The sequence below is a fragment of the Borostomias antarcticus genome, assembly GCF_949987555.1.
Source record: "Borostomias antarcticus genome assembly, chromosome: 15".
Classification (NCBI taxonomy): Eukaryota; Metazoa; Chordata; class Actinopteri; order Stomiiformes; family Stomiidae; genus Borostomias; species Borostomias antarcticus.
The window spans coordinates 2479655-2502805 of record NC_140248.1 but is presented as its reverse complement, the minus strand read 5'-3'; the positions used below and the strand labels follow the sequence as shown (position 1 = coordinate 2502805).

Here is a 23151-nt window from a genome sequence, read left to right as displayed (position 1 = left end):
CAGTAGGCGCAAAAAAAACTAAGAATAATACCCTTAGCGTTCAGAGCCATAAAAATCCCCCATACACGTCTCATGTTTAATTATAAACTTGAAAAGCCGTTTGAACCTGGCTTCTCAAGAGGCAGACAGACATGTTGTGGTTTCCTGACTGGATTCTCACGCCCAGTGATCTAACGGTGCTACATGTCCTGCTGGACTGTGATACAGTGTTATGTGATGAATAAAACTGACTGATATCGTCTTTGATTTGACTCTCACAATGTAGCCTAGTGTAATTGCCCCAAAACCAAAAATTGGATGGCCCCAAAAAATAGTTCATGTAAAAATCTAGAAATGAGTTGTACGTGTAAAACTCAACCAGTTAAGCCCGTATGGACTGGTTCACATGGCAACAGCGAGCAGAATGAACACCACACATCCGGGTGATCCTGCACGCGCTCCCACTGAGCCCGCGCTGCGCGTCACGGCTTCACCAGCTCCTCATCACGCGAGATCACAGAGCATCAGACATCACAGGCCGGCCACGCCCTGCTACATCTAACATACCCTAAGCCACGCCCTGCTACATCTACAGATACCCTCAGCCACGCCCTGCTACATCTACAGATACCCTCAGCCACGCCCTGCTACATCTAACATACCCTCAGCCACGCCCTGCTACATCTAACATACCCTCAGCCACGCCCTGCTACATCTAACATACCCTCAGCCACGCCCTGCTACATCTAACATACCCTCAGCCACGCCCTGCTACATCTACAGATACCCTCAGCCACGCCCTGCTACATCTACAGATACCCTCAGCCACGCCCTGCTACATCTAACATACCCTCAGCCACGCCCTGCTACATCTACAGATACCCTCAGCCACGCCCTGCTACATCTACAGATACCCTCAGCCACGCCCTGCTACATCTAACATACCCTCAGCCACGCCCTGCTACATCTAACATACCCTCAGCCACGCCCTGCTACATCTAACATACCCTCAGCCACGCCCTGCTACATCTAACATACCCTAAGCCACGCCCTGCTACATCTACAGATACCCTCAGCCACGCCCTGCTACATCTACAGATACCCTCAGCCACGCCCTGCTACATCTAACATACCCTCAGCCACGCCCTGCTACATCTAACATACCCTCAGCCACGCCCTGCTACATCTAACATACCCTCAGCCACGCCCTGCTACATCTAACATACCCTCAGCCACGCCCTGCTACATCTAACATACCCTCAGCCACGCCCTGCTACATCTAACATACCCTCAGCCACGCCCTGCTACATCTAACATACTCTCAGCCACGCCCTGCTACATCTAACACATACCCTCAGCCACGCCCTGCTACATCTAACATACCCTCAGCCACGCCCTGCTACATCTAACATACCCTCAGCCACGCCCTGCTACATCTACAGATACCCTCAGCCACGCCCTGCTACATCTACAGATACCCTCAGCTAGGGAGAGAAGTGAATTAGCCTATTAGTCATCTGAGCCCAAACATTTTAAATAATGTGCAAGTACGCTTCATGGAATCCAGTTTTGTTCACTCATTAGGAGGAAAATTATCATATTTTAATTAGGGAAAAAGACAACTTTATACAAAACGGTACAGTGAAATCTAGTTCTGGAACTAAAAATGAAAAATATATTTACATTTTACATATTTAATTACAAATCCATGGTCGGCTAATGTTGGTCGGAGACAGGCTGCCGTACAATAATGATGCAATGCTGCCCCCTTGTGGTAATAGTGAGTTCATGCGGCTGCGAATCACAGGCTTCTCAAAGTTAGACCCAGGTAATCAGTTACAGACCCAGGTAATCACAAAGTGATCTCTGTTGTGGACCAACATTTAGTGGTTGTATTTGAAATGTATGGAATAAATTATGAGGAGACAAAAAATGAATGGCATCTTTTTGCATTTTTGCTTCTGAATATTTTTTATTATTAATATTTTGTCCAACCTTTACCCAACATATATTGGATTCACGAAAGGGTTTCAGGAGGGGGGCAAAAACACTTACATTTGTGGTTCAAGCATAGCCATTTATTTTCCTTATTATTTATTTATAAAGTATTTACCTCCGCAAACCAGGTACTCAGCCATTTCCTTAATTTCCTGTACTATGTCTCCTTGATGACTGTGAAAACATGAGTCTACTTCACGTGCACCATCACTGCCCGCTGGCTAGGACACTCCTGCTATTATAAGAAAAACGGTAGAATCCATAAGTTGACACAGAAAACCAAATGCTTTTAAATGATATTTAATTGCATACAATTGTAGGACAGGGAGAGCTATTCCAAGTGAGAATGTTGTCAGACTAGTTCATCACGTCATGGTTGGATTAGGTACAAGCTGCCCTTCAATCTAGGGAGGAACCTAATGGTTAGAGATAAGGATTGTAAACCCATCATAGTTGCGTGTCTCTTAAGGCCGACTTCCTCGCTCAAACATGGGTTCACTTATCCCATCCTCTGCTTTTCTCTCTAATCTCTCATTTATCCCATCCTCTGCTTTTCTCTCTAATCTCTCATTTATCCCATCCTCTGCTTTTCTCTCTAATCTCTCCCATCACGTCCTGCAGTTTCTGGACGGACTCCATCATGACCTGGAAGCTGTTGGTGAAGCTGCCCATCCCCTCCTTCTTCCAGGCAGCCTGCAGCTCCCTGATCCACCCCAGTAAACCGTCCAGCTGCTCCTGGGTCTCCTTCTGCTCCTCCAGCTCAGCTAACAAGGCCTGCCGTGCGCAGACCTCTGCCTGGTAAGACTGCTGCAGCTCAGCCAGGGACGCCTCCAGCTTCACCACCTCCTCCAGACCCTGAGGGTACTTCCTGTGTGGCTCGTCTCCTGCTAACAACACATTAGGAGGAATCGAAAGGACGTTGTTGACCAATAGTGTTTCCATGCGCCCTGACAAGCGTTTGAAACGTTCTTCAAGGAACAATTGCATCTTTCGTGTGCACTCCCTTGCCCTCAAACGTAGTTGCTCTTCATTCGGTTCAGTTCCACTTAGTTTTCTTATACACACTGCTTCAACGGCGAGCAGCACTTCGTACAGGCTGTCCTGGAAGGCGCTGTAGATTCTGACCATGCAGGTTTGAGGGGTGAAGCCAAAGAACTGCGCCTCGTACAGCTTGAGAGATGAGGGGGACAGAGCCGCATCTGGAAACAAAACAACATGATGCAAATAACTGGTCATTTCGTTGGTGGATGCTGGGTGGGTATCCGATTTGGTCTGGGCATAATAGGCTCTGTGCACCAGCTTCACTACTTCCTGAAAGTCACTTGGCTTCTTTATTTCCTGTCCAATATGATTGGATTAAGTGATTAATCAGGTGTGAGCTGGGTCTTCCGCACATCTGATTAATCACTTAATCCAATCATATAGAACAGGAAATAAAGTTGCCAAGTGGCTCTCAGGAAGTAGTGGAGCTGGTGCACAGAGCCTATGCCAGCCACATGACTAGCTAACATTGAAACGGGTGTCATATAATGACAACGGACTTAAGTCACCATGATTTTAAGAAGTTAGAGAAACATCTGTAACGTTAACATGATATATATGAGTTGAGTTGTAATGTTTGGAAGGCAGATCTCTGGCTAGACGTGACTAGAGGAGCATAGATCACACATAACGAACTACCAACTAGCTACACCGAGTTATACTAACTACCAACGTTGTAGCCTAAGTTAGGTAGCAAATAAAAGTTAAGAGTTCGCTGATGTATAGTTAGCTTAATCTTGGAAGCAATGTAGCCATGCATTTATTTTCCTTATTAATATTATGTATTTATAATGTATTTACCTTCGCAAACCGGGTGCTCAGCCATGTCCTGATTTCCCGCCCTCGGTCTCCTCGTCTGTTAGAAGACGCGTCTCTCTCTCACGCGCGTGATCGCCCCCTGCTGGCCGGATGACTCAGATGCGTTGAATTTTGACAGAGAAACACGAAAATCGTTTGCTTTTAAACAATTAATAGTAGGCCTAACTCAAACTAAACCCGAAAGGTGGAAATTAAATGCCCTTTAAAAATCTTAAACCGTAAACAGCCAGCTAATAGGCTAATGTCAACGTAAAACAGTTATCGAGCAATTTATCTTGTCTGTCCAGTTTTTATTCCAAATATTAATTTCTGATATTGAGAGGGAAGACAAGGGAGGGCCCATGGTCGAATAGAGGAGCTCTTGAGAAAGATTGAGGTCATGGAAAACTGTTGAGCTTGCAACACATGGAAGCTGGAAAAAGAGGGACTGGTGGAAAAGATAGAAGAGAACAGCTCTTGACTATAGGCCCTACAAACCAGAGGTTGTAGTAGTGAAAGAACGGGTGGAAAAGCAGAGGAAGAAATGTAATCATGTGAGAAGTGGTCTAGCTGGTATGAGCCAAAACATACCAGGAGAGGAGTCAGATTAGCATTGTTTTGAAGGAATGTAAAGACAGCATAGCAAAATAGTAAATTAGGAGAGTAGGCTACTACAACATCATCAACGTGATTACCCCCCCCCCCTCTCTCCCGGCCCCCCATCATCATCAACGTGATTACCCCCCCCCCCCCTCTCCCGGCCCCCCATCATCATCAACGTGATTACCCCCCCCCCCCCCTCTCCCGGCCCCCCATCATCATCAACGTGATTACCCCCCCCCCCCCCCTCTCCGGCCCCCCATCATCATCAACGTGATTACCCCCCCCCCCCCCCTCTCCGGCCCCCCATCATCATCAATGTGATTACCCCCCCCCCTCTCTCCCGGCCACCCATCATCATCAACGTGATTACCCCCCCCCCCCCCTCTCCGGCCCCCCATCATCATCAACGTGATTACCCCCCCCCCCCCCCCTCCGGCCCCCCATCATCATCAATGTGATTAACCCCCCCCCCCCTCTCCGGCCCCCCATCATCATCAATGTGATTACCCCCCCCCCTCTCCCGGCCCCCCATCATCATCAACAGAAAGGATGTGGAGAGAGTGAGACACTAATTCCTGGGCATGCAGATCTCCAATGACTGAACACACCACACCACACAACACAACACAACCCTGAAGAAGGATGGATCCCTGCCTGGCCACACAACACAACCCTGAAGAAGGATGGATCACTGCCTGGCCACACCACACAACACAACCCTGAAGAAGGATGGATCACTGCCTGGCCACACAACACAACACAACCCTGAAGAAGTATGGATCCCTGCCTGGCCACAGTAAAGACCCCCCAGGTCCTGAGTTTAAGACAGACAGTCACTGTCATTCATGATTGGATGGAATAAGTAGATGAGGGTCAATTTGATAGACTGCTAGTGCAAGACTACAGAATACAGATTGGGAAGCGTATCCTGTCTAGTTGTGTGTAGGAACTGGAATGAGGAATTGATAAGTGATGAAAAGGAATTGTAAGGACGAAAAGAATTCCAATGTACCTGTGCCAGTACTGGTTATATTATGGCAAATAAACTTTCTATTTATATTCTTTTCTACTGAAATGTGTCTGACTTTCTATCAAAATAAAGCGCTGCCACACAAAGGCGTTACCATGGTAAATCCTACCTCCCGCCTTGCTGACTGGCAAGTTATTAGAAACACCTAGAGGGTGCGTCTTGGGCACATCATCAGTGATGCACCCAGGGTCAGAGGGGGTTTCAGGTCTTTGATCATCAGATCAGCCCCTGGCTTGTGTCCAAGCGGCGCGCTGCACCATGGATGGTTGATCCACAACATCTCAAACACGCTACACCATGGATGCTTGATCCACAACACTACACGCTACACCATGGATGGTTGATCCACAACATCTCAAACACGCTACACCATGGATGGTTGATTCACAACACTACACGCTACACCATGGATGGTTGATCCACAACATCTCAAACACGCTACACCATGGATGCTTGATCCACAACATCTCACAACATCTCTTTTTCTGCAGCTTCGATGATGTTCCTAGTGGCTTTTCTCTTTTGTGACCCTCTAATGCCCAGGAGCCTGAGTGGCCGGGGTAGCGACTGCCCTGGACGTCCCCTGCAGCCCACCTGGACAGGCTCCCAGCCGGCCCTCCACCCGTTCCCTCTGCAGGCGTCTACCAGCTGGAGGTATTTGGCCCTCTATCACTCATGGGCCTCCTCTATCCGGTCTTCCCAGGGAACTGTGAGTTCCAACAGAACCACTTGCTTTGAACTGTCACATGTTAAGACCAAGTCTGACATCCTAGCAATATCCTCCGGAATCCTGCCTTCCAAGATCCATTGTCAGCTGTCAGTCACGAGCCGAGGCTATCAGCCTCAGCCTGAGGTTTCACCTTTCACCCTTCACCTTTCACCCTTCACCCTTCACCCCTGCCCCGACAAAGGCGATTTTGTGCCTTGCTGGGAGGCGTAATTTTTTTTCCCAACCAACTTCTGCCATAACCACGCCCCCGCGAGTTTTCATTGGACAACCCTAACCCTAACCCTAACCCTAACCCAATGAAAACTCGCGGGGGTGTGGTTATGGCAGAAGTTTGTTGGTAAAAGAAATCACGCTGCTGGGATCTGACGTGCTGTGTTGTATCCCGGTGCAGATGGCTAAATAAGTAGACGCGGACCAATCAAAGGGTGACATCCGTTTTGGGCATTTTGATTGACAGATCCTTGGTTCACTCATACAACAGCACCATGACTGCTAAACCAATCACAGACCACGAAAACGCCCCCTTCACCTGCGGTGACGTGTCAAGAAAGTGCCGGAAGTGGCTGAGTTGGTCCAAGATGGCTTACCAGACATTTCAGCAGGAATATCTACAGATTCCCTTCGTTACTAGGGCATACACGACCGCCTGTGTCCTCACAACCGCTGCAGTGGTAAGATACGTTTGTTTTATTGTATTAATCGAACATGTATCTCGTCGGCCATGTTGATAGCAAGCCGTTGGGTTCAGTCTGGTTCCTGTTAGCTCGTTAGCTCGTTAGCTGTCCTGGTTTCCAGACAGCATACAGCAGCACCACCAACGGTAGTTATGGTGCGTTCGTTTATAACTGGGAGGTGGTAAATTGCGACTTGCTAGGAATGATTAAATAAAACACCTCATGAACTCACACTTCCTCGTCGCAAATTCGGATATGTTTCTCAGCCCCCAGTTGCTCGAATGCACTAGATATAACTAGATAACTGTGATATAATGGTATATAGATATAACTAGGTAACTGTGATATAATGGTATAAAGATATAACTAGGTAACTGATATAATGGTATATAGATATAACTAGATAACTGTGATATAATGGTATATAGATATAACTAGGTAACTGTGATATAATGGTATATAGATATAACTAGGTAACTGTGATATAATGGTATATAGATATAACTAGGTAACTGTGATATAATGGTATATAGATATAACTAGGTAACTGTGATATAATGGTATATAGATATAACTAGATAACTGTGATATAATGGTATATAGATATAACTAGATAACTGTGATATAATGGTATATAGATATAACTAGGTAACTGTGATATAATGGTATATAGATATAACTAGGTAACTGTGATATAATGGTATATAGATATAACTAGATAACTGTGATATAATGGTATATAGATATAACTAGGTAACTGTGATATAATGGTATATAGATATAACTAGATAACTGTGATATAATGGTATATAGATATAACTAGGTAACTGTGATATAATGGTATATAGATATAACTAGGTAACTGTGATATAATGGTATATAGATATAACTAGGTAACTGTGATATAATGGTATATAGATATAACCAGGTAACTGTGATATAATGGTATATAGATATAACTAGGTAGCTGATATAATGGTATATAGATATAACTAGGTAACTGTGATATAATGGTATATAGATAGAACTAGGTAACTGTGATATAATGGTATATAGATATAACTAGGTAACTGATATAATGGTATATAGATATAACTAGGTAACTGTGATATAATGGTATATAGATATAACTAGGTAACTGTGATATAATGGTATATAGATATAACTAGGTAACTGTGATATAATGGTATATAGATATAACTAGGTAACTGTGATATAATGGTATATAGATATAACTAGATAACTGTGATATAATGGTATATAGATATAACTAGGTAACTGTGATATAATGGTATATAGATATAACTAGGTAACTGTGATATAATGGTATATAGATATAACTAGGTAACTGTGATATAATGGTATATAGATATAACTAGGTAACTGTGATATAATGGTATATAGATATAACTAGGTAACTGTGATATAATGGTATATAGATATAACTAGGTAACTGTGATATAATGGTATATAGATATAACTAGGTAACTGTGATATAATGGTATATAGATATAACTAGATAACTGTGATATAATGGTATATAGATATAACTAGATAACTGTGATATAATGGTATATAGATATAACTAGGTAACTGTGATATAATGGTATATAGATATAACTAGGTAACTGTGATATAATGGTATATAGATATAACTAGATAACTGTGATATAATGGTATATAGATATAACTAGGTAACTGTGATATAATGGTATATAGATATAACTAGATAACTGTGATATAATGGTATATAGATATAACTAGGTAACTGTGATATAATGGTATATAGATATAACTAGGTAACTGTGATATAATGGTATATAGATATAACTAGGTAACTGTGATATAATGGTATATAGATATAACCAGGTAACTGTGATATAATGGTATATAGATATAACTAGGTAGCTGATATAATGGTATATAGATATAACTAGGTAACTGTGATATAATGGTATATAGATAGAACTAGGTAACTGTGATATAATGGTATATAGATATAACTAGGTAACTGATATAATGGTATATAGATATAACTAGGTAACTGTGATATAATGGTATATAGATATAACTAGGTAACTGTGATATAATGGTATATAGATATAACTAGGTAACTGTGATATAATGGTATATAGATATAACTAGGTAACTGTGATATAATGGTATATAGATATAACTAGGTAACTGATATAATGGTATATAGATATAACTAGGTAACTGTGATATAATGGTATATAGATATAACTAGGTAACTGATATAATGGTATATAGATATAACTAGGTAACTGTGATATAATGGTATATAGATATAACTAGGTAACTGTGATATAATAGTATATAGATATAACTAGGTAACTGTGATATAATGGTATATAGATATAACTAGGTAACTGTGATATAATGGTATATAGATATAACTAGGTAACTGTGATATAATGGTATATAGATATAACTAGGTAACTGTGATATAATGGTATATAGATATAACTAGGTAACTGTGATATAATGGTATATAGATATAACTAGGTAACTGTGATATAATGGTATATAGATATAACTAGGTAACTGTGATATAATGGTATATAGATATAACTAGGTAACTGTGATATAATGGTATATAGATAGAACTAGGTAACTGTGATATAATGGTATATAGATAGAACTAGGTAACTGTGATATAATGGTATATAGATAGAACTAGGTAACTGTGATATAATGGTATATAGATATAACTAGGTAACTGTGATATAATGGTATATAGATAGAACTAGGTAACTGTGATATAATGGTATATAGATAGAACTAGGTAACTGTGATATAATGGTATATAGATAGAACTAGGTAACTGTGATATAATGGTATATAGATATAACTAGGTAACTGTGATATAATGGTATATAGATAGAACTAGGTAACTGTGATATAATGGTATATAGATAGAACTAGGTAACTGTGATATAATGGTATATAGCTCGAATGCACACAGGTCGGAGGTGGGTATTTTGCTACTTGCGACTTGCCACCTCCGACCACAAACGAATGCACCACTAGTAGCTAGCGGGACAGCTGGGCTGTAAGTCATGAACCGACTTTAAATAAACAGATACATGTTAGCAGCTAGTCAGATGCGTATTGCTGGGCTTTCATAACATTTATATTGACCACACTGCCATTGGTGGTAGCTTGCTAGAAGTGCTAGTCCTAGAAGTGCTAGTCCTAGAAGTGCTAGTCCTAGAAGTGCTAGTCCTAGAAGTGCTAGTCCTAGAAGTGCTAGTCCTGTAGCGCTAGTCCTAGTAGCGCTAGTCCTGTAGCGCTAGTCCTAGAAGTGCTAGTCCTGTAGCGCTAGTCCTAGTAGCGCTAGTCCTGTAGCGCTAGTCCTAGAAGTGCTAGTCCTAGAAGTGCTAGTCCTAGAAGTGCTAGTCCTAGAAGTGATAGTCCTAGAAGCGCTAGTCCTAGTAGCGCTAGTCCTAGAAGCGCTAGTCCTAGAAGCGCTAGTCCTAGAAGTGCCAGTCCTAGAAGTGCCAGTCCTAGAAGTGCCAGTCCTAGAAGTGCCAGTCCTAGAAGTGCCAGTCCTAGAAGTGCCAGTCCTAGAAGTGCCAGTCCTAGAAGTGCCAGTCCTAGAAGTGCCAGTCCTAGAAGTGCCAGTCCTAGAAGTGCCAGTCCTAGAAGTGCCAGTCCTAGAAGTGCCAGTCCTAGAAGCGCCAGTCCTAGAAGCGCCAGTCCTAGAAGCGCCAGTCCTAGAAGCGCCAGTCCTAGAAGCGCTAGTCCTAGAAGCGCTAGTCCTAGAAGCGCTAGTCCTAGAAGCGCTAGTCCTAGAAGTGCTAGTCCTGTAGCGCTAGCAACAAGCATGACCTGACAGCTGTTTAACAGACGGTTATTTTTAGTTCTAGATTGGGGATGTTGTTTTGAGACACTGCTACCAGCCTTAGTGATGCTAGTTTAGGAAGTTGACACATCATAGAAAATAATAGAGAGTTTATTCTTGCCAACCAGTACAGGTACATTGGGATTCTTGTCATCGCTTGTCCAGTATCTTATCATCACTATCTGTTCCTCCAGTATGAGGGAGGCAGGTAGACATTAAAGATCTGTTCCTCACTCCAGTATGAGGGAGGCAGGTAGACATTAAAGATCTGTTCCTCACTCCAGTATTAGGGAGGCAGGTAGACATTAAAGATCTGTTCCTCACTCCAGTATTAGGGAGGCAGGTAGACATTAAAGATCTGTTCCTCACTCCAGTATTAGGGAGGCAGGTAGACATTAAAGATCTGTTCCTCACTCCAGTATTAGGGAGGCAGGTAGACATTAAAGATCTGTTCCTCACTCCAGTATGAGGGAGGCAGGTAGACATTAAAGTATTAGGGAGGCAGGTAGACATTAAAGGTTCCTAAACTGGTCATTTACCATCTGTAGTCTAGCGGTCTAGCAGTTTGATCCTATGTTGCTTCATAGTTTGATAAATTCTTCTCTCTCCCTCAGCAACTAGAACTGATCACACCTTTCCAACTATACTTCAACCCAGATTTGATACTAAGGAATTATCAGGTGAGTGACCTGGACACAAATGGGTAGCAGGAAGGAATTAAATGGACTCCATGTTTTGGCTGCACCATGGGAGAAATATATTGTCCTCACTTGGAAATACATGCTAGCAGAATGCACTAGAACAAATCAGATTGACTTGCTTCCTTACATGCATGCGTTGAGCAGAAGCTTTGCCCTATACTGCAGACCAACTGGCTTCAGAACCTTTTTATAGTCGTTTCTCAGGAGAGGTTCAGGAAACAGTTCGTCTTGTAAACTTCTGTATTGAAACTCCCTCAGTGTTTAGTTTCAGATGTTAGGCCTACTGGTTTCATACGTTTTAATGATGCTACTGCAAGACTTGACTAAATGCTTCTTCACTCTTGAAGGTATGGCGACTCATAACCAACTTTCTATTCTTCGGGCCAGTTGGCTTCAACTTTCTTTTCAATATGATTTTTTTGTATCCTTTCACACCCGACCATGCTGCTCTTTGAAACTGTAATTTGCATGTTTTGTATTTCTTTGATGGAACAGTAGTTTGTAATTGTAAGGTATAGCCCTACATTAATGTATTTGTAATCATTATGTTACAGTAATGACATTCTAACTAGTCCTACTGTATTTGCTTAACATATAAAAACTTGTAGTCAGGCTCTGTTGCTGTGTTGTATGGTTCTATGTCCTTAACCATTAGCTTTAAGGTACCGATACTGTCGGATGCTGGAGGAGGGGTCGTTCAGAGGTCGCACCGCTGACTTTGTCTTCATGTTCCTCTTTGGTGGCCTTCTGATGACTGTATCCTTCACACTGTCACTGTCCTTATCTTCATACTTCAGGGTTGTGTTAACATATCAACATGTCTATGGAATTCATGTGTTGTACAGTACTAACATTTTCTTAACAGCAGCCCTAGGTTGAGACACTTGAACATTTCCTGATACCTGGTTTGCTTTCCTGAGTCCTAGTCCTTCATAGAGAGAACAAGATTCAGACTTGTGGTTTAGAACAAATAGGAGTCCTAGATACTTGCGTTAGGATACTTATTTACTAATTTACTGTCTACATACATAGCTGGGTGCTTGGCTGACATTTCGGAGTGGATGACGACACATCACCTCAAGCTCAATCTGGACAAGACTGAGCTTCTGTTCCTCCCGGGGAAGGGCTGTCCGCACCGGGACCTGGCCATCACCATTGAAGACACAGTGGTGACCCCGACTCGGACTGCGAGGAATCTGGGTGTGACCCTGGATGACCAACTGTCATTTTCCTCACATGTCACATCCGTCACACGTTCCTGCAGATTCATGCTCTACAACATCAGGAGGATTCGCCCTTTCCTCACTGATGAAACGGTGCAGGTACTCATCCAGGCCCTGGTCATCTCCCGCCTTGACTACTGCAACTCCCTCCTCGCGGGGGCACCGGCGTCAGCCATTAAACCTCTGGAACTTGTCCAGAAAGCTGCTGCTCGCCTGGTGTTCAACCACCCCAAATTCTCCCACACAACTTCCCTCCTCCGTTCCCTACACTGGCTCCCTGTAGCGGCTCGCATCCAGTTTAAAACTCTGGTACTAGCCTACAGGGCAATGAAAGAAACAGCCCCCTCCTACCTCCAGGCCATGGTCAAACCCTACACCCCCTCCCGACCGCTACGCTCTGCTACCTCAGGGCGACTGGTTGCCCCGTCACTCCGAGGCTCCTGCGGTCGATCGACACGGTCACGGCTCTTCTCTGTCCTGGCCCCGCAGTGGTGGAATGAGCTGCCCACTGATGTCAGGACAGCAGAGTCGCTGCCCATCTTTCGTCGCAGGCTCAAAACTCATCTCTTCAAGAAGTACTACAACAATCCTCCCACCTAAGCACTTATTGTATTATATTATATTGCACTGTACTTTAGATTGTGATTCTTGCACTTTGCCTTCAGCACTAGATTATGCTCTTAGTCACTTGTTTTAGAAAGAAGATGCACTTGTGAGTTCTGGCAAGTAGTAGTACATTGGCTCTTCCTACGTTAAATGCAATTATTGTTAGTTGCTTTGGATAAAAGCGTCTGCTAAATTACTGTAATGTAATGTAACATCCAGTCTACATCCAGCCAGCAACGATAGCCATTTTTGGACCACACTGCGGTCCATACCCCCCCCAATACCCTTCTTAATAGCATCTCAGATATTTGGCACCTTTGTGAGTCTTGTGTTCTTGGGCCAAGCCTTCACCATCATGCTGGTGTACGTATGGAGCCGGCGGAACCCCAACGTCCGCATGAACTTCTTCGGCCTGCTGAACTTCCAGGCCCCGTTCCTCCCCTGGGTCCTCATGGGGTTCTCTCTGCTCCTGGGGAACTCCATCATCGTCGATCTACTAGGTACCGCTCGCCATTTATTATTAGACCTTTATTTAACCAGGTTAAAGACTCATTGAGATTAACATCTCTTTTACAAGAGAATCCCAGCCAAGAGTAGCAGAAACACAGTTTCCTGAAAACAAGACATAAAGGTTACGATACACAATGACAACAAAAAACAACAATAACATCATTGTCCCTCCGGTTTGCCTTGCATCAGTGCAAACACACCGCACCGTACATTCTAAGAAACAACACGGCAGAATGTTAGTGGACTGACGAGATGACAAGTGTTTGTGTCTCTCTGAAGGTATCGAGATGACGAGTCTCTCTGTCTCTCTGTCTCTCTGAAGGTATCGCTGTGGGCCATGTGTACTTCTTCCTGGAGGATGTGTTCCCCAACCAGCCAGGAGGGGGCAGATGGCTCAAGACTCCTTCATTTCTGTGAGTTTGTTGTATTCCATCTCCATGTTCTCAGGTCTGTCATGAAATAAATGTCTGTAGTAAATCAGGAGTGATCAGGTTATTCCACGTTCTGACGACACACATTCATCACGATTTGGGACCAATTTTTTGTCGCTGACAAAATTTCCAGCGCCGGGCCCGATGAGGAACATCAGGAGCGATGGAAAGCCTGTAGTGTTATCATCCAATTCATCATCCAATTCATCATCCATTTAGCGTCTATGACACCCCAACGAAAAGTCTAGCATGTCAGAATTTGTAGTATTTTCCTACCTAGTCTGACATCTCCTGCTACCATGCCTACGACGTACCTTGACATTGACCAATAGGATGCCAGCGTTCTTTACATGTTAAAACATTCGCTACCTCAAGCTCTCCTTGAAGGATAGACGGCCCATACTGTCCTCTTTGTGAACGGGTCCACAGTGGTTTTTTCTTGTTTTTCTTAGACTCTGAGCACAGGACCGCCACCATCACACACACTGCTTCTTCCATGACCATTTCTTGACCCGCCTCCCCGACTACCCGAACTCACGCAATGACGCACATATTCATGACAGACAGCGTACGATGATTGGTCGCGGTCATTCGTGTAGTGTTGCCAGGCTCTCAGCCAAGACACGGCAAGAATTGATGGCCTAATCTAACATGGTGACCATCGTGAAAGACAGAAATATTGTAACCTGAACCCGGCAGTAGAGATCTTCAGGTTAAGCTTGGACCATTGAAGGTAGGCAGGTTAAGCTTGGACCATTGAAGGTAGGCAGTCCAGTGTGGTGTTGTTTTGGCCCTGTGTTGAAACATTGAGATGCATTTATCTGCCTCTCTCTCTCTCTCTCTCCTTCTCTCTCTCTCTCTCTCTCTCTCTCTCTCTCTCTGTCCTCCCCACAGGAAAATGCTGTTTGACACGCCGGAGGAGGACGGCAACTACAACCCCCTCCCAGAGGAGCGCCCCGGAGGGTTCGCCTGGGGGGAAGGACAGCGCCTCGGGGGCTAACCTCCCTCCCCCTCCTCACTGGATCACTTTTACTGACCCCCCCCCCCCACACACACCCCCCCCCACACACACACATACACACACTCTTACAGACGAGGGGGACAACCGGGGTCTTTATTTGACTTGTTTCTCTATCGCTCTGGATGAAGAAGGCCAATCTCCAACTTGAGCTTACCGGGAGACTGGTGGGTTGACTGAATGTGGCTCACACCCCCCTCAAAGACTGTTCTAGAAGCTGGACCTTTGCTCTAAAACCACCCGAGAGGCAGGAACAACGAGGAGAGGGACTGTGAGGGGCAAACCTGTGGCTGTATAGTGGATGTTTGTCTTTATCTCTAATAATATAACACTCAAATGCCCAAACTATTGTCCGATGGACAGAAACAGCAGTGGAGGAGAATATGTGATGAATGAATACAGATTAAATCTTGAGTGTTTTTTCCATTTTACTTTTTTTAAGAATAAATGTGTGGCAAATAAGATAAATCATTCAGTATATTTTTCTTGATAATTTCAGTACTATTTCATTGGCGTTTATGCTAGGACACTTAATTTAATATTCCATTTGGAACTCAGTCCCAAACAAGTGACTGAATTTAGTCACACGCACAGGATACATTTGTCCTAGAAGCAAAATCATTTTGGTTTATATCAAATATACAAAAATACAAAAGATAGACATTGAGCTATCCAGGTCTGGGAGGGAAAACATCCTAGTGTGAGTGACAATTAGGGCCCAGATTTGGTGAAGCAAAATTTATCAGATCAGAGAAAACAAATACTGTAACACTAAAGAAAGCACTTCTTATTCACTAAGAAATATGACTGATCATGTGCAATTTCAACTTGTACCTCTCCATGGAAATTATGAATGCATGTTTAAGGAGATAAATAGTATACTTCAATAAGCAGTATCAAGGTAAACATTTCTCCGACTTGATAGATCTTTTTCTTCATACTAACTTGACCATATTATTGTGTGACCATATCATGTAGTTCCAGTTATCTATAACTTATGCATTCTGAAGTAGTCTACACTCCGATTAACTACACGTAGATAAAAGCAGTGTAAAGTGTTTTGGACTCCACCGAGTGGCCATAGACTAACGGTTTTATCTCCTGTGAGGGACATGTTGTTTGGCTACTATACTATAGGTAATGTACAGTGCTTCAATAATTCTCAGGGTACCAAGATAGAGGATATCATCCAATGTAACACTTTCAACAAGACAGTTTGTGTGAAGACTGAATGAAACACAGAACTGCAACTCTACTGATAGGACTCAGTTGAGAAACTGAGAGAAGCTACCAATATTGACATCGATATAATCAACAGACGCACCAGGTTATGCAATAAACATTTTGCTAAACACACTACAGATGCATCTCAGAAAATTAGTCCATTATTTTCCGGAATTTAATTCAAACAGTGAAACTTTCATGTATTCTAGAGCCATTACACAAAGTGAAATATTTCAAGCCTTTTTTGTTTTAATCTTTATGACTGTACAGCATGTTCAGTATGTTCATTTATACACTCAATACTTGGTCGGGGCTCCTTTTGCACAAATTACTGCATCAGCGTGGAGCAACATGGAGGCAATCAGCCCTGAAATATTTCACTACATGAATGAATCTATAATACATGAAAGTTTCACTTTTTGAATAAAATTACAGAAAATAATGAACTTTCCACAATATTCAAATTTTCTGAGATGCACCTGTATAGTAAAAACATACTGTAGTACATAAATACATGTTACATATACATATCTCTGTCATTATATACATAATATAGAAGAGATGCATTTAATGATGCGACTACAGTACAGTGTGCTCTATCTTTCCTCTAAACCCAGTTTTGATCAGCCCTCTGGAAAAAAAAAACATTGTGCAAATATATCTAATTGTTCTATTGAGACCTAAATGATGATTATACAACACTAGACCGTTTACTGTATGCTTGATCGGGAGTGTCTTTAGACATTTTTTCTGGTTTTATCTGGGCTTATCCTAGCCTGGCCAATCACAGTGATCCCCCAGGCGAGGCTCATCCTAGCCTGGCCAATCACAGTGATCCCCCAGGCGAGGCTCATCCTAGCCTGGCCAATCACAGTGATCCCCCAGGCGAGGCTCATCCTAGCCTGGCCAATCACAGTGATCCCCCAGACGAGGCTCATCCTAGCCTGGCCAATCACAGTGATCCCCCAGGCGAGGCTCATCCTAGCCTGGCCAATCACAGTGATCCCCCAGGCGATACTCATCCCACGTCATCATAGTCTTCGTCATCCTGCAAGGCGCAGGCCCCGCCTCCTCCGATGTCGTCATAGTCCTCGGAGGATGCGCTGTTGTTGTCGTAGCACACCTGCTGTGTGTGTGTGTACGGGGGAGGCCGCGCCTCCTCATCAACCTTCACATAATCTGGAAGCTCCTCCAGGTTCTCGTAGCTGTCTTCTTCTGGGGGGCAAAGAGACGCATCGAATGAATCAGATTGATAATGGTTCACACAGACCTTGAGAGGATCAAATGCTAGAACATTCTATGGGCGGGGAGGGGGGTGGGGGTGGGGGGGTTGAATGATCTATTTGCACTTATGGGACTGCGGAGGAAAACTAAATCAAGCGCAGCCCGAGTATTAGACAGTATTAGACAGTGGCAAATTGTATTTGATCCAGGTCTGTGATAAAGTGCCAAATAGTTTTCTAAGAGTGCGATGGACATGAATTGTAAATGGTAAATGGACTTATATAGCGCTTTTATCCAAAGCGCTTTACAATGAAGGCCTCTCATTCACCCATTCACACATCAATGGCAGCAGCTGCCATGCAAGGTTCCAGCCTGCTCATTGGGAGCAAGTTTGCCATGTGGACAGGAGGAGGCGGGATTCGAACGCCCGACCCTAAGATCATTGGACGACCCGCTCTACCACTGAGCCACAGCCGCCTCATGGTCCTTGAATGGTCCTTGGATGGTCCTTGAATGGTCCTTGAATGGTCCTTGCATGATTCTTTTCTTTTCTCAACTAGATTCTTTTCTTCTCTCAACTAGATGTCCTGTTTCCTGCCGCCATGCTTACCAGGACATGTGTTAAACTGGGTCCGTGGAGGTAAAGGTGGCAAATGCTCCGCCATGTCTTTTGGGTGATATGAACTGCCTCTGATTAGGGAAGAAGACATAGGAATGAACAAATACTTCTCCAACCATCCTGCTACACATCCTAACTGGATGACATCTGGGTTCATTCAGGATTTGCTTTTGCTTGAAAATGAAAATGGATGCACCACTGAGCACCAGCACTTCTTCTGGGCTCGGGGAAACACAGCCTCCATTTTGGTTTGCTACCCTGGTCTGGTTTCCTTGTTGTAAATTTAACCAGACTGGCTTTGAACTGCTAAATATAAAAAAGATAACAGCACAAATATATTGTAAAAACTGAACTGGAATGATGGATGAGGAAACGGATGTGGAAAACAGAATTAAAAGAGCCTATGTTTCACAATTTTCATGTATTCTAGATCCATTACACAAAGTGAAATATTTCAAGCCTTTTTTGTTTGAATCTTCATGATTGTACAGTATGTTCAGTATGTTCATTTAGACACTCAATACTTGGTGGAGGCTCCTATCAATGTCATATCAGTGTTATAACTTGATTGCATTTATATTGATACCCCTGTGGTATTAAAGGAAAGCAAATTCACTGTACACAATTGTAGATCAGTACAAAATTAAATCTTGGTAGTTTGAAATGTGAATATATCCAAGGACTTACTGGGAGTAGTATTCAGGCCTTTTCTGATGGGAGTTGGTTTTATAGTGCTCAGCTGTAAAGAGGAGAAGAACATGTTCAGGACAACGGATGTTAAACCATTAATAGAACAATAACACCTTGTTACAGTCTTTCAGAAAATGTCCCATGGTGTTAAATCCAATAAACCTTTATTTACTAGTATAGAAACCTATTCATTTACTAGTATAGAAACCTTAATTTACTAGTATAGAAACCTATTCATTTACTAGTATGTACAATCATTCTACGTTGGTTTTGAGATACAAGGCCTACACAACGTACCTTTCTTGGAGATACACTTATTGATGAGGACGAAGATGAGACCAATTACTAAGGAAACTAAAATCATTCCAATGATGATCCACAGCCAGAAGAGTTCTCGTAAACGATCCATCGATGCTCTGGTCTACAGAAACCACACAAGAAAATGAGTGTGACAACCACACAAAAGTGTACAGCAACGATAACGCCTACAAATTCAGTCAGAATGTCCAAAATGTATTTTTGGAGCATAGAAACTGTTTTGTTTGTCTGTCTGTTTTGTGGCGCACCACTTCCCCATTCAGTGTCCTTAGTCTGGCTGATGAGCTGCACATGACTATTCATATTTCCCATGAACTTGTAGAAGTGAAGTCAGGGATGAGACGGTATGGATTTTTGCATTACGGTACAGTACGGTATCTAGTTACACGGTATGGTTTACGGTATTTCACGGTATACAGCATTTCACCTCCCCAACACACATAAAAAAACAAGTATTTACTATATATACTTATATAGTCATCTCAAACTTGAATAATTTTCACATGAACTCAACACATATTGTCATATTACTTACAGTTAACAGCACTTATCTATGTGAGCAGAGCTTGGTGTAAATGTCTATTGTTTATCAGACCACATGCACTGTATCCTCTCACAGCTGCAGGTCTTATTATAGAATAATGGTCTCTACTTCCTGTTCTTGATTCTAAGAAGTTTAACAGAGCAAGAATGATAAAGTGGATGTACAACAAGTCCAAATCTATACAACATTGTTGTTGATCTTAATACAGTTGTGGGTCACAGCATACCAGACAGGCTATATTCTTATACGGTCAGGGTGCAATGTGGCAATTCGTTTTTTCATTAGAATGTCAAAACGGAAAAAGGTTTTTTTGGCCCATAATTCTGTTTTTTCATTCCAAATGGAGAAATGAAAACCCACATCCCAGCAAGTACTTAAAACGGCCGTTTTTTCACTGTTGGTCAATTCATTTTCTTCATATTTTGTTTCGGGCCGTGAAACAGAAAAACGAACAGCTGATTCCTTATTTCATTCTGTCGTTCCAAGGTGTCAGGTAGGGAAAACGAAATCACGTGGTCTGTTAGTCACGTGGTCCAGTCCAGCATCACAGGAAGCGGGGTCATTTAAAAGTCCTTATTGGTCTGAAGCTAGCTAGCTAGGTAAGGTACATTAATCGAGATTAAATCAGTAGTCAATCGAATTATTGTTATTAAAAGTGGAGAGGGTGTATGATTTTTTTTCCCCGATTACCGTCTAAAACAAGCGAAAGGGCGCTGTGGGTGCAGCGTCTGAAGAGAGGAGAACGCAGTGGTGTTCTAGCTGCTGGACATGGCCAGGTCACTTATGGGAATCGTCTCCAGGACAGAGTTCGTGGGAAACATTTTGTGAAAAGTAAGTATTCGTTACTCTTGTTATTATTACAATAGACATTCCAGTCTCACCAAGCCATCAGTTTTTGGTCGAGACCCCTTTCATTATGTCACGGAACGCCATCAGGCCGAGAGGCGCTTCTCTGAGGCTTATCCGGACATCACAGCCCTTTTTGAGCATACAATCAACCACCATTTTGGATCCTTCCAAGAGGCTTTAATGCATCTGGTTCATCTTTCCTCGTGTGTGTGTGTGTGTGTGTGTGTGTGTGTGTGTGTGTGTGTGTGTGTGTGCGCGCGTGTAACAAGTGCATGCAAATTGTACAGTAATTGTTGGAGCACATAATGAAAGAACACAATGTACAGTAAACAAAAGTATTTTAATATGTCTATCTCTTCTTAAATATCTTACAGTTTGAACAAGTGATACCAATGGAGATGCCCCCGCGCCATCCTCTCCCTCCACCCAGCCATCACAGAGGGGCTTTCGGACACTAGAACTAGTGCCACCCTCTCCCTCCACCCAGCCATCACAGAGGGGCTTTCGGACACTGGGACTAGTGCCACCCTCTCCCTCCACCCAGCCATCACAGAGGGGCTTTCGGACACTGGAACTAGTGCCACCGTCCTCCTCCCAGTCACCTGCCTCTTTGTTATTGTTGTAAATAGTTATTAAAGTGTGTTATATTTGCTTCAATCGCACGGGCCGTTCTGCGTTGAGTTAGCATGTCGGAAGGACAGCAAGATCTAAGACGTTATTAAGGTTAACAATTGTCTGATCAAGTGAGTTGGTGTGGCACTAACAGACATATGTGAACATTAATGTATCTTGACATGTTTGTTTCTTGGTGTAATGTGCATAGTGTTACCTTTGTGTAGGACATGTGCTTCATTATACAATTTGATTTGATTTACCACAAGAGAACCATTTGACCTAAGAGCGAGGGCACAGCTGGAGGAACTACAAGCATCACCACACTTTAAAAGCTTTAATAAGTATTACACACGAAGGGGCAGTTTCTTATGTATCAAAATGTGGGGATGAAGAATCTCTGACAAGGTGATAATTTCACAATCTGGTTTTTGTGCACACATTAAACCAGGTGACCAAATAGAGACTTCAGAGAGACTATCATCAGTCAGGAGTTAGCTACGTAGACATGGTGCTACTTTAGTCATGCCTCCTTCCTCACAGGCAGAGGGAAACTACCAGGACATGCAGTGCAGAGAGCTTGTCAGCTTTTTGCTTTATGTATACAAGTTGCAAGAGCGACTGAAATAATGAAAAGATTTACAATCCTTAAACACACCCTTCCTCTTTCTCTTGTACCATTGCAGAGTGATATTTTAACTGTTTGTGCTTCCCTGAGCAACTTTCAACCTAAGTTCATTAAATTAATACCGGTTATGCAGATCTGATGATGCAAATGAATGTCTCTTCATGTGGTGGGATGATAATGATGACAATCTACATAATAGCTCGTTGCAGGCCAAGTTACTGGCTGTTGGCCTTTTGGGTTTGATGTCCATGTATTATGTTTAACCGTTGTATTTGTCAAGCAGAACACACTTAGAACATGTGCTGTAGGAGCCATATTAATATTATTAAATGGTTTTGAGTTTACTTTATTGAATGTATTTATTGATTATTGATTTTCTTGATTAATGCGATATGATGTAACCCTAGTGACCATTTGTCTGTACTGTGGCAAGGGTGATATGTAAATAGCTAGGCCTAGTGGGAGGAAGGAGTCAGGCCTGGGTAAGGGAACAGTTTTTGAATGACAAAGACATCACCTGGAGACCAATAAGCTAATATTGTTTATTTTTAAACAAGTTAATTATTTTTGTATGTTTGATTTCCATTCTTTCAAGACAACTCACATTGTGGATTTTATGTTATCAGTAAAATAAAAATAACGCCTTTTTTGCCATTCTATACCCGGTGTGCGGCAAAATCCCTGATTGCCTGGACAATGGTTTATATATTTTTGAAGCCACAAAATTCTCATACTCAACTCATAAATAATAATAAAAATAATACTCCAATAATGTGTTTGCTTTTTAATTTATGTGATGTGTCTGTGGCCTTCATCAGCCTGTTAGTCATTCTAGAACATACGGACACAAAGGTCTCTTATAGATGTGCCTTCTGAGGTAGTGTGAAAGAACGGAATAGAACAAGGACAAATGTGATATTTTCAAAACAATTTGCGAGGAACTCTTTAAAAACTTTAAAAGTGACTGGTGAGCATGGCTTGGCTGACTCTTGGAAATCATTCAATAAAGGAGAGCAGAGACACTGAAGGCTAATTGAGCTGTTTCATGGTTTAAATCACAGGGCCGTTTTGTTTGCATGTTGCAAGTATTGTTAGAACAGATTATGGTCCAAGGAAATGTGGGTCTGTTACATGTGCATATCGTTGCATCGCCTTCCTCTTCACCACCTGAAATCCAAGCCAACATTGCAAGTATGTGATGGGCCTCCACACATCTTTTGGGAAAAAAGAAAGAAG

The 23151-nt window shown here is 42.7% G+C and overlaps 2 protein-coding genes and 1 long non-coding RNA gene across 3 annotated transcripts; 2 read left to right on the top strand and 1 right to left on the bottom strand.

Moving 5' to 3' along the window:
- Nucleotides 1-2069: 2069 nt before the first annotated feature.
- Nucleotides 2070-3855, bottom strand: mis12 (MIS12 kinetochore complex component). The gene is made up of 2 exons (XM_084449918.1): nucleotides 3820-3855; nucleotides 2070-3176 (listed from the first exon to the last, which is right to left on the bottom strand). Exons 1-2 carry the CDS (start codon nucleotides 3842-3844, stop codon nucleotides 2545-2547), a joined length of 657 nt encoding a protein of 218 aa, XP_084306044.1. The 5' UTR covers nucleotides 3845-3855; the 3' UTR covers nucleotides 2070-2544.
- Nucleotides 3856-6721: 2866 nt separating this feature from the next.
- derl2 (derlin 2) lies at nucleotides 6722-15656 on the top strand. The gene is made up of 7 exons (XM_084449919.1): nucleotides 6722-6850; nucleotides 11333-11398; nucleotides 11767-11840; nucleotides 12082-12175; nucleotides 13553-13748; nucleotides 14081-14171; nucleotides 15084-15656. Exons 1-7 carry the CDS (start codon nucleotides 6758-6760, stop codon nucleotides 15187-15189), a joined length of 720 nt encoding a protein of 239 aa, XP_084306045.1. The 5' UTR covers nucleotides 6722-6757; the 3' UTR covers nucleotides 15190-15656.
- A 4723-nt stretch (nucleotides 15657-20379) lies between these two features.
- Nucleotides 20380-22574, top strand: LOC311318563. The gene is made up of 2 exons (XR_014630807.1): nucleotides 20380-20657; nucleotides 21050-22574. It is a non-coding gene; the product is annotated as an uncharacterized lncRNA (long non-coding RNA).
- The last annotated feature ends 577 nt before the right edge of the window (nucleotides 22575-23151 follow it).

Excerpts from the sequence above, each read along its gene's own strand:
- mis12 (XM_084449918.1), bottom strand. The coding sequence starts at position 3,844 with ATGGCTGAGCACCCGGTTTGCGAAG. Across the intron at positions 3,177-3,819 it reads TGAGCACCCGGTTTGCGAAG|ATGCGGCTCTGTCCCCCTCA; the intron begins GTAAATACATTA and ends TTTTGTTTCCAG.
- derl2 (XM_084449919.1), top strand. The coding sequence starts at position 6,758 with ATGGCTTACCAGACATTTCAGCAGGAATATCTACAGATTCCCTTCGTT. Across the intron at positions 11,841-12,081 it reads CTTTTCAATATGATTTTTTT|GTACCGATACTGTCGGATGC; the intron begins GTATCCTTTCAC and ends ATTAGCTTTAAG. Across the intron at positions 14,172-15,083 it reads CTCAAGACTCCTTCATTTCT|GAAAATGCTGTTTGACACGC; the intron begins GTGAGTTTGTTG and ends TCCTCCCCACAG.